The 12,493-nt window shown below is 37.6% G+C and overlaps 1 protein-coding gene across 2 annotated transcripts in view; it reads left to right on the top strand.

Annotated features, from left to right (window-relative positions):
• VCAN (versican) overlaps positions 1 to 12,493 on the top strand; it is a 115,704-nt gene that overhangs the window by 37,121 nt on the left and 66,090 nt on the right. Inside the window, exons 6-7 of one of the 2 annotated variants that reach the window (XM_043464720.1) lie at positions 1,676 to 1,969; positions 8,729 to 11,689. In XM_043464720.1, the coding sequence (XP_043320655.1) occupies positions 1,676 to 1,969; positions 8,729 to 11,689 (3,255 nt within the window). The remainder of the gene's footprint in view (positions 1 to 1,675; positions 1,970 to 8,728; positions 11,690 to 12,493) is intronic. The other variant, XM_043464721.1, reaches the window with a different exon arrangement.

The raw sequence follows: 12,493 nt of genomic DNA, 5'->3' as shown, positions 1-12,493 counted from the left end.
CAAATTATTGAATACGTGCTATGCAACTGGTTCTATGACCTTACGATTTTAAAACCTGCTAGGAAGGGAGACATTCTAGGAATGGGGAGGGGGGAGCCTTTTTCTTGCAGTATATTTTTGGATTTGAGATTACTGTCCTTTGCCAGCCTAGATAATTAAGGACAAAACCCCATTCTCACCTCTGCCTTACTTTTTGCAGTCAGGTAAAAGTCATTTTTCTTTTTCTTCATCGAATAGCTCTTATCGGGATTTGTCCTCGTTTCATCGGCAATGTTTTTAGATTTGTAGTGAGAAGAGCAAATCTGGGTGACTTGACCTTTTTCTCCTGACTAATTTTCTGGTTTTATAAAGTTATGACAGCGCATGTGGAGTAATGGCTGTATTCATTTTAAACAGTAACTTGTTAAATCTGGATTTAATCAGGTGAAGATCCAGATCATGAGAGCGCTTGTGTCTGACAGATCATAGAATCAAAGACAAGTCTCAGTGAAATGGAAGCAGGACCCATGGCTGCTATAAAAATGGGCTGTCAATAGTTTAGCTAGCTCTCTACCTCATTTTATGCTCCTCCTCCTGCCTGCTCTGTTTGCTTAGGTCTTCTGTAATTCTACCTCTGTCTTTTAGCCACTTGTGAAAAGCATCATTTAATTCACATTGCATTCATTTCAGCCAGTTGTTACGTTACACAAGTAACATTCCAATTTAACAAACTCTCTGGCATTTCCAGAATATTTTACTGTGACATGTTAAGTGATAATGAGCATACTAATTGGGTCTAATTGAGCCTGGTGATGAACAAAGGAAATGTTCAGTCTTTCTTTGTTAATCAATAAATAAACATAAGAGTTTCCCCAACCTAGTTAGAGCCCCTTATGGTGACTTTGTAAGAACCGGAAAGGCAGACAGATTTCATGAGGTATCCACCTTGGGCAGAGCAAGTGAAAAGAATGGTGCCCCTTCTTCCAGGGGGACTTTTGGTCCCTTTGGCTGGTTGACTGGGAGCTGATACTGGTCCTCATACATCCTCAGCCCTGCCCAAGGGCAGGCCATGACCTGCGTAACTCTCAAGGCAGCCTGTGCCTAGGACAGGAAATCAGGAAACTGCATTCCATTCTGCCCCTTTCCCTCCCCCCTCTTCAAACCTTGGAAGTCTTGTTTTGTTGTTTGCTTTGCTGGGAGTTAATCCATTTTGATGGCAGAAATGGATGAGAGAGTCAGAAAATTGCTATTTGATTTTAGGATAAACAAAGAAAAATGACCTCAAAGACATTTCAATGCAGCTTTCTCTTTCCGGCATGCAATGTTAATAAGTACACCACAGCATCTTTCATTGGAGAGGAAACCCGTTTCCTGGACAGTAAATCAAAGAATCAGTTGGAAAAGTTTGTTCACTTTAAAGAATCTATTGTAACTGTATTATCAAATGACTGCTTCTATACCCTAGGGAATGTACATATATGAAAGGAAACTTTTCTAGTGTGTGTGTTTATTGTGTTATTTCTTATCATACACTAATATTAATAATAACAAAATTAGGTAACTGAGTTTTTTGCTGTAAATATCAGAAGATGCTTCCTCACCATGAGAAAAGAAGGGTGTGCTTTCCCCCATCTCCTATAAACAGGAAAAGACTGCCGAGTAAACTTTGGACCCTTTTTTCTTCTTCTTACTGCAGGTGATGTGTTCCACATCACTGCTCCCAATAAGTTCACCTTTGAGGAAGCTGGAGAAGAGTGTAAAAACCAGGACGCCCGCCTGGCGACGGTGGGGGAGCTCCAAGCAGCGTGGAGGAACGGCTTCGACCGGTGTGATTACGGGTGGCTGTTGGATGCCAGCGTTCGCCACCCTGTGACTGTGGCCAGGGCCCAGTGTGGAGGTGGTTTACTTGGGGTGAGAACCCTGTATCGTTTTGAGAACCAGACAGGCTTCCCTCCCCCTGATAGCAGATTTGATGCCTACTGCTTTAAACGTAAGTGTTTGATACCTTTTAAAACATTCTCGATTAAAAAAAAAAAAAGGTTCGAAGGCATGCAATTGATGTTCAGCTAGCCATTGGAATGATTCCATGTCTTGCAGTGTGTGCACGGAATGGAAACAGTTCAGTGACTCTCAAAAATAAGGAAATGAAACAGCAGTGATGTGGTTAAGACAAGTTAGACAAATGGTTTTTAGAGAGGATGAAAAAATGTCAGGCAAAGGCCTTAACTGTGCTGCATTGCACAGAACATGTTTCTGAGCACTTGTTTTATGTTAATTGCAGTCCTTCAGTGCAATTGGATTGTTGGTGCTATTATAATGCTAGGGCCGGTCATGGCTGAGTTGAATCCCTGAGTTGTGTTTTTTTCCCTCTTTGTTTGGTATCACCCTTTCTTTCAAATGGCAGAGGATTTAAATTTCAGTAACCGCAGGTGAGTACTTGGAGTTGACATGGATAATACCTAAAAATGAACCATGCTATAAGTAAAATTTTCATTTTATCTCAGTTTATTTCATGTAAGGGAAATATGTTCCTTCTAATGCTCTAGAATCATATTAAAGTATAGTATATGTTTTTTGGCAAGCTCTAACATAAATAGACTACCTTCAGTTAAGTATGGATTTAAAATAACTTAAAATGGATTTGAAGTAACATTTCTCAACATTAATGATATGTTTTAATTTTTACATGTCCTTAAATTACTGTAGCACTAGTAGCCACATACCATAGTGTCATGCTTGTAGAATGCTTAATTAAACAAGCAACTAATCCAGAGTCTCACTGTGATATTTACTGTAGGATCTATATTATGCCAGCAAAACAAAGATCTGCTAGAAATTTTGGTGACCTTTAGTGTGTTCAAGATGGAGCCATATTATATTGAATTAGTGAGAATTTTTTACTAAGTTTTCAATACATATATTGTTTTAGCAATACATATAGTCATCCGCTTGGTATCCATGGGAGATTGCTCCTAGGGCCCTCAGGGATACCAGAATTACTTACAATACCTCTACTGTGTACTGGGATATAATATCAACTATGTAAGTAGTTGCCAGCACACAACAATTTCAAGTCTTGCTCTTTGTAACTTCCTGGAGGTTTTTTTTTTTTTTTTTTAAATCAGAAGTTGGTTGAATCCTCAAATATGGAACCCATGGGTACAGAGGGTCAACAGTAACTGAAATTAGTCAAAAATACACGAGCTTATTTTGTAATTGACTTCTAAATGTACATACTTTCTTCATCAACCAAAAAGACACAGAAGTGGGATATCTGAGTAGTCAGGAGAATAGATGTTAGTGCAATGGAAAGGTGTAATTTCATACCTGCTATCTCCTAGCTAAGATATTTCTGTTTGGATCTCCTCCTGTAAACTCAACTTTCTGAGTGTTAAAGCCGTGTGTTTGTGTCGGTGCAATACAAGCTGGCCATGAAAAGCCTTTGAAATTATTTGTTTTTGTTCTTAGGCCCTGAAACTACAGAAAAAGTCTTGATCATTTTCAGGAAAACAAACAAAACAACAACAATAATAGCAAAACCTTATCCCCAGAAGTAGGAAGATATTATTCTTTTAAGCCACATACCCATAACAGTAGTTCTGGGAATATTTTCAAGTAGTTCAAGCTTTTAAATCAGTTTTATGTTCAGTGACTGGTGTGATTAAGGGAGAAAATCTCATTTTTATGTGTGTATTGGGGAGGGGAGGGAACAGGTGGGTTAGAGAAGTTAAATTAAGGAAGGAGTTGAATTATCCAGTGTGACTACCTTGTTTGATTTTATTTTCTTGTGCTTTATAAACCTGGCACTAGAAGACTTTTAAACCTTTTTGTTCTCTATGAGAGGAAAATTTCAAACAAAGCCTGACTCTAACCCCAAAGAATTCATCCTGATGTGTTTTAAATTATTTATTTAAATAAGGAATTCACATGAATGTACAAAATAACAAGATACTTAGATTCAAGTAGAATAACCACCTACTAAAACATCTGTATAAAACGTGAATAAAATTTGAAAGTTTAGGTCTGCTTATTTCTCCCTAATTCATTTGAATCTATATAACTTGGAAATCTATAACTTGCAGATATAATAGATTCAAATTTTTGTTTTTTACCCAAATTAAGCTAAAGACTAGATTCTTATTTAGTTCTTCCCTAAGACTCTACCATACTCAAAATCTATTCAGCACATAAAAGGTTAAGAAAGTTTAGTCATACATAAAAGCCTTCAATGCCAACACCCTCCCCAGATTTCAAATTCATTTTTAAAAGATTCTTTTTAAAACATATACATTTTTTAAATTTGAAAAATATTCTCAAAATGACTCGCCTGCTGTAGTTTCCCACAGAGTTGAGTCATGACTAAATCTGTAGGGTTAAAGCTGATAAGAACTGCGACCTTAAGGACAAATTCCAAACGTGATTTCAGGGATGTACAGTTAGTTGGTTAAGTAGAAGAATTTAGAAATAGAACCGTATTTTTCTTGTTTGCTTTTACCAAATGTCAAGTGTTTTAAAGGCCACTTCATGGTGAATAAACAATGCCAAATCTCACTTTGCTATAATTCCCTCTTCCTTCTAAAATCACTGAATAGAACATTAACAATGGCCGATGATAAATATAATTAGTATCTGTTCTTGTCAAACAGATTTGAAAAACAAGTAAATTAATGTCCTTGTGAAATAAAGTCTTCTTGCTCATTTCCCTTTGATTAAATCGTGCACTTTTCATTTTTCTTTGACCTCAGAGTTAAGCAAGTTTTGCGAAATAGAGTTATGCAGTGCTCTGAAGGTTCATCCATACTCCCCTAACTTAAGTGAATCAAAACCATTAAACAGTCGTGATAACCTCTCATTTAATATTATTAAAGATCTCCAGGAGAGGAAGAGAGGGAATGTTTCCTAGAAAACACATTCCAATATCCTATTATTATCACTCTCAGATTGTTTTCCTAATTATCTAAATCCTTTGCATTAGAATCTGAGTCCATCTTTCCTTCTCAAGTTGGAAACCAAAATCTAAATAACAGCACTTCTGCTATTGAAAACAATTGTTCAGTTGGCCCTCAGTGTCTCCTTCAGCTCAAACAATTTTCTTGTTTTGAAATTTTAATTTATAGGCCTCTAATCACCTATGCCATCTTGCTTTGAACCCTCATTGTTTTTTACAGCCCTCTGTTCAATTAAGCTTGGAGCTAGAGATAGTGGTCTAGAGAAGACTAAATAAATACCCACCACTTCCTATGATGTCTTTCTTATGTATTTGTTCCCTTTTACAAGCGATTTGCCCTTCTAAACTATGATCAGCTTGTTATCTAGCTTCTGAGTTTTGTGCCCTAGATCATAATCTGACCATAGCTGTCAAAACTTATCCTTCCCTAACTGGTCTTTTTGAAATGTTTTCTCTTTATTGAATTTGAATCAGTTGGCATTCAATCACTCATAAAACTTTAGGTATTACTTAGAATTCTAATCCCGCGGTTCTGATCGTTACTCTTTCTGCAACCGTGAACCCCAAATCAACTTTTTGAATATCTAGTCATTTCCCTATAATAAAGGCAGTATGGGTGTAAGTTAAATCGACTATTGTGCTGCTAATAGGGTTTTCATATTTTATTAGGGAAATCTGCCTTGTGTCTCACAATAGAAGCACTGGAGAAGATAGTCCATAGGATATAAAACACCATAAGTACAGTGATGTGAAACATCTGTGTGGCAAACAGCTGCAAATGTTGGAAGGGAGCTTTTGTGGGAAAAGCCTGCTGCTTTCCCTTGGCTTCCTCGATAATGAAGCTGAAGAAGGGACACTGGTAGTTTTCCAGAACAAAAACTTCTCCATGTGAATTCTTCTTGTGCAGAGACACTTTCAGAAAAATCTGGATTTGTGTTTTCACTTTTGTAATAGTCATCATTAATACACTGGTATTTATTCTTAGGTTATTTCTTTGTAGATATTTATGTGTGTGTGTGTGTGTTTTAATTAGTTCCTTTTTTTTTTTTTTTTTTGGAAGGGTTGAAACGAATGGCGCAGATGCTTAGATATACTGAGTTGTGATGGAAATCAGCTGTTAAGTTGATGAAAAAGTAACCCAACCCCAAAAGGAAGTCTGAGGTTTTCCATTCCAAATAGTAGAATTAATCAGCTTAATTATAAGCAGACCCTTAAACGGGGCTCTCATTAAAAACCCTTGTTCTGAAAACAAAGTCATGTAGCTTTGTAAAGGAGATTCTGAGACACACTCATGTCGTTTGACTATGTTCCAGGCCCACAGGAAGACTGCACCAAACAGTACAGTACCAATTGATAATGACATGCAGTCATGTAGTTTTTGAAATCTGAGTCTTTCATTTTTAAAATGATATGAAAAGTATTTTCATAGTACTGTAGAAAGTTACTGGCATACAGATTGGGTTGGAACATTAGGAAGACCTGATTCACAGGCCTTGTTTTGGCTCTCAGGCAGTTATCACCTCCTTTTAAGTGAATTTCATCAGCCATGGAAATACTCAGAGGGAAAAAGCAAATTTAACTTTTGTGTTGTTATTGATAATAATATGATTAAATTTTCTCTAATATGCAGTGTACCAAGTGTTTATATTATGTTTCCTTGGGAACTTTCTCTGTATGTACATTTTACTGCTTCCCCAAAGAATGCAGTTATAAAACAAACATGATATTTGGCAGTTAAATGAGGTAACAGTTGTGGAATTTCAGGGGACAGAGAATTGAATGAAAAGAAAAATAATCAACCTCACTTTGGTTCCTTAAGTTGTTCATGTCAATCAAAATAGACCAAAGCTTCTTCCAGGAAATGATTGCAGAAAAAGCTTTCTTTAAAAGTGGGGGGGAAGAAACATTATTTGACATGTTTTTGAAGAGTCTAATTATTTTTGTTTTTATTGTTTAGTTTTGTTTTAAGATAAAGAGATAAATAGTGACAGACTAAAGAATTTTTAAATACAGCATAATGAAATGGTCACCAAGTTTTTGTATAATATTAATGAATCTGGGCTTTAAAATGGTCTAGGGAAATGAACACAACTAATAATAGCTCATACCAGACCAAAAAAAATGAGGAATCTGTTACACCTCAAGTCTGATTTACAACAAAATCACATCATTTTATCATTAAATTTTTAAAATAGGCTTTATTTAATAGTTTTAGGTTCACAGTAAAATTCAGTGGAACATTCAGAGATTTCCCATATATGCCCTGTCCTCACTCATGCACAGCCTCTCCCATCATCAACGTCCCCCATCAGAATGGCACATTTATTAGACCAATGAACCCACGTGGACGCAACATAATCACTCAAAGTCCGTAGTTTACATTAGGGTTCACTCTTTGTGTTGTACATTCAACATTTGGGTTGAATTTGGACAAATACATAATGACATGTCTTTGCCATTCTCTTATCACACAGAGCAGTTTCAGTGCCTTAATATCATTAAGTTCTGACAGAGTAGATGGAGCTCAAAAGTAATCAACCAGTTTTGTCTTCCAAGGACTCTGGTTTGGGGATTATTAAGAGTAGGCCACAAGATATTATAGATACTACAGATATTACAACTTAGCAAAGCAGTGACCACAGATGTCCTCAGATCAGTTCCTTCTGAGTCTAGTGGCAGTTTTTGATTTTTGAAAATCTTGAGTATTTTTTTTCCTTTTTTTTCATTTATTTTTATTAGTTGGAGGCTAATTACTTTATTGTAGTGGGTTTGGTCATAAATTGACATGGAAATCTTGAGTATTTTTAAAAAGACAAAATCTTTATCTCACTACTGCGTTTTCTTTATGGTGAGATGGAATCCTATCTACAACACTGTCATTTTTTTTTTGAGTCATTTTTATATACAACTTAAATTTCTTTAAACAGGCCAGGGCTTTCTCTGTAAATCTGGAGGCGTTATAATGTAGCATTTTATGATGACATGTTACTTTTTATTGCCTGAGCCCATTCTTTCTGATGCTCAGGGTTGTTTCCAGTGATTTGTAATTACAGAGCTAAAATATATCATGTGGGTACTTTACTTCCTGTTCTCTGTTTGCATTTCCTGCTGAAAGTAAGCCTGGACCCAAGACTCGTAAGAGTTATAAACATAACGTGTAGAACATAGAACAAGATGTAGAACTACAACAAATGCCAAGCAGCCTCTGTCAGAGGCATTTTAGTATTTATTATAAACAAGGCTACCCTGTAGAGTTGAAAGGAACATGAAGACAAATGTCCAACACCTGGGATCAAGCAGCAAGTGGTGTTAAAACGTTTAATATCCTGTTTTTATGAAAGCTTCCACATTATGGACCATGTAATCGTTGATATGTAACTCGGGTACATTTGATGTGGCTTTTTTGTTATTTTGCAATCTGAGGCACTCCCTCTCCCTGGAGACATTATGTAGCTAGAGACAGAGGCCTCCAGAATACTAGTATTGAGTTCTCCTACTAAACTTCAAGTTGGTGCTGTAGTTTCTGAGAAATAATGTGCCTACTGTTTCCAAACTCTGCATTTGTTTTTTGAACTTCTTATCTGAAAACTACATAATATTCACGTTTGTTAACTAAGAACAGTCTTTTGTGATGATTAAATGTTTAGTTTCTGTCTTTGGGTTAAATATAGTTTTTAGACTTCCCTCCATCGCAAAACACTTTTGGGTCACTCCAAATTACACACAGCACTTAACAAACACTGGACGTACAACTTTTTATTAGTGATTTGTCTAATCAACTCTTTGAAATTATTTTTCTAGCTAAACAGAATATATCAGAGGCTACAACCATCGAACTGAATATGCTTGCAGAAACTGTCTCATCCACTTTATTGGAAGAACTACAAATGGGACTGGACAGAACTACACCAATCGTCCCTTTAATCACTGAATTACCTGCCATTACAACAAAGCTCCCTCCTATAGGAAATATTGTCAATTTTGAACAGAAATCTGCAGTTCAACCTCTAACTAGTACCCACAGATCAGCCACAGAATCACTCCCACCTGATGGAAGTACAAAGAAGCCTTGGGATATGGACTATTACTCACCTTCTGCTTCAGGACCTCTTGGAGAGCCAGACATATCTGAAATTAAGGAAGAAGTGCCCCAAAGTACAACTGTCATCTCCCATCATGCTACTGATTCATGGGATGGTGTGAAGGAAGATCTACAAATAAAAGAATCAGTTACACAAATTGAACAAATAGAAGTGGGTCCCTTGGTAACATCTATGGAAATCTCAAAGCACATTCCTTCTAAGGAATTTACTGTAACTGAGACACCATTTGTATCTACAACGATGACCCTGGAATCAAAAACTGTAAAGAAAGCAATAAGCACAGTCTCTGAATCAGTGACCACAAGCCGCTATGGATTCACCTTGAGAGAAGATGATGGTGAAGACAGAACATCTACAATTAGACCGGGTCAGAGTACCTCGGTCTTTAGCCAAATACCTGAGGTCATTACAGTATCAAAGACTTCAGAAGACACCACCCACAGTCAACTAGAGGATGTGGAGTCAGTCTCAGCATCAACGATTGTTTCCCCTGATGTTGATGGGTCATCCATGGACCACAAGCAAGAGAAACAGACTCAGGCTAGGATAACTGAAGATTTTCTTGGCCAGTATGTGTCCACCACACCTTTCCCATCACAGCATCATACAGAAGTAGAATTGTTTCCTTATTCTGGTGATAAAAGATTAGTCGAGGGAACATCCACAGTTATTTATCCCACTCCACGAACAGGAAGAGAAAGAACAGAAACACCAAGGCCAGCGATGAGAACAGTTACTTACACCAATGATGAAATACAGGAAAAGATCACCAAAGATTCATTTATAGAAAAAATAGAGGAGGAAGGCTTCTCTGGAATGAAGTTCCCTACAGCCTCCTCAGAGCAAATTCATCATACAGAGTATTCAGTGGGAATGACCAAATCTTTTGAATCCCCAGGACTGATGACAACGACAAAGCCAGGTGTGACACCAACAGAGGCAACAGATGTGGAGGAAGACTTGACAACTCCAAGAGGATTAGAAACAGATGACTCTCAAGATACCACAAAGGATGAGGAGGGGATTACAACAGTGCATTTGATCCAGAGCACTTTAAATGTGGAGGTGGTTACTGTATCAAAATGGTCATTGGATGAAGATAATACAACATCGAAACCTTTAGGGTCCACAGAACATCTAGGCTCTCCAAAATTGCCCCCTGCCTTAATCACCACCACGCAAGTGAGTGGGAAGGATAAAGAAATCCCAAGTTTTACTGAAGATGGAAGAGGTGAATTCACTCGCATCCCAGGTAGTACTCAAAAGCCACTAGTGGAGTTTACTGAGGAAGACACAACAGACCATGAAAAATTCACAGTTAGATTTCAGCCAACTACATCAATTGCTACCACAGACAAGTCACCTTTGAGAGAGTCTACGACTGAAGAAAGAGTTCCACCTTTTACAAGCACGGAAGTCCGAGTTACTCATACAACCATAGAAGGAAGTGCTTTGGATGAAGGAGAAGATATGGATATCTCTAAGCCTTTATCTACTGTCCCTCAATTTGCACACCCTTCATATGTGGAAGGATCAGCCTTTGTTAATTATAGTAGCACCCAGGAGCCTACTACTTCCGTAGACACTTCCCATACCATTCCTCTTTCTGTAATCCCCAAGACAGAATGGGGAGTGTTGGTACCTTCCATTCCATCAGAAGGTGAAGTTCTAGGTGAAGCCTCTCAAGACATACGTGTCATTAATCAGACTCACTTTGAAGCCTCTATTTATCCTGAGACTGTGAGAACAACAGAAATTACACAAGAAGCAACGCGAGAAGATTTTCCTTGGAAAGAACAGACTCCAGAGAAACCAATTTCTCCTCCCAGTTCTACAACTGACAGAGTCAAGCAGACCACACCACCTTTGGATGAACAAGAGAGTGATGGGTCAGCATATACCGTCTTTGAAGACAGATCGCTGACCAGTTCCGACAGAGTCTCAGTTTTAGTAACCACTCCAATTGGAAAATTTGAGCAGAGTCCGTCTTTTCCACCTGGTGCTGTCACCGAAGCAAAAACAGATGAAGTGGTAACGCTAACACCAACCACAGGGTCAAAGGTATCTTTCAGCCCATGGCCTGAACAAAAATATGAAACAGAAGGTAGCAGTCCAAGGGGATTTGTATCTCCTTTTAGCATCGGTGTTACCCAGCTTATGGAAGAGACCACTACTGAGAAAAGAGAGAAAACATCCTTGGATTATATTGATTTAGGCTCAGGATTATTCGAAAAGCCCAAGGCCACAGAACTGCCAGAATTTTCAACAGGTAAAGCCACAGTTCCCAGTGACATCACTGCTGCCGCCAGTTCAGCAGACAGACCTCACATACCTTCAGTCTCCACTGAGAAGCCGCCTCTCATTGACAGAGAACCTGATGAAGAAACAACCAGTGACATGGTAATCATCGGAGAATCAACATCTCGTGTTCCTCCCACTACCCTTGAGGATACTGTAGCCAAGGAAACAGAAACAGATATTGATAGAGAATATTTCACAACTCCAAGTACGTCTACTACACAGCCAACAAGACCTCCCACTGTGGAAGGCAAAGAAGCCTTCAGACCACAGGCACTTTCTACTCCAGAACCCCCGGCAGGGACAAAATTCCACCCTGACATAAATGTTTATATTATTGAGGTCAGAGAAAACAAGACAGGTAAGTCTTTGCTTTCTAGACATACCCATCAAGGCAATCAGCATTTTATCTTGACAATTACTTTTGGAAAAAAAAAAATCAACATGCCAAATGCTGCCATTAGAAGATAACTGGAGTGTGAAAAAATTCTGTTTTAGCTTCAGATATTGTGTATTTGTACATGAATTGGAAGAATATGTTAAACAGTTTGGAAGAATGTTAGATATGATTTTATTTTAAAAGTCATAAGAAGCCCTGCTTTGTCATCTAATATAACCAAATCATCACTGTTACATCACTTCAGAACATGCAGAACAAGATGTTTTAATTTCAGTGTCTTTCCATGCGTTACTACTCAAGTGTAGTACTAGACTGTGTTAACATTTCATTGGTCTTTAACTATTAACCTTCAGTACTTACACTGTGGACAGCTAAAACTGTATTGCATATCCCTAGGGCTGATAGAAAGACATCTAAAGGTTTGTTTTGGTTTTTCTCTTCCATGATTTGCAGGTTTATTATGCAACTTGTGGGGTGGGTAATAGGTATGCAGTTTAAATGTTACTCTAAGGAAAGTTCAACATTATTTTCAAGCTGTTGTCCTTGGATATTTTCATTAAGCTTTAAATATTTAGAACAAATAAGGTCTAGCTCAATTCTAGGAAATGCTGTAATCTATTTTATCAAATACAATTTCAGAAAGTGGATTACCTCTGTTCCCTAAAAACCCAGGCTGTAATGTTATTTATTTTGTGATTTAGTTATAGGAATATTCATGGTGCCTTTTATTCTGCTCAAGTATTTTATATATCTCTCTGGCAAAAT

This window comes from Cervus canadensis, chromosome 4 (assembly GCF_019320065.1).
Source record: "Cervus canadensis isolate Bull #8, Minnesota chromosome 4, ASM1932006v1, whole genome shotgun sequence".
Classification (NCBI taxonomy): domain Eukaryota; kingdom Metazoa; phylum Chordata; class Mammalia; order Artiodactyla; family Cervidae; genus Cervus; species Cervus canadensis.
Note: the sequence above shows the minus strand (reverse complement) of the source record. Positions and strands in the feature narration are given on the sequence as shown.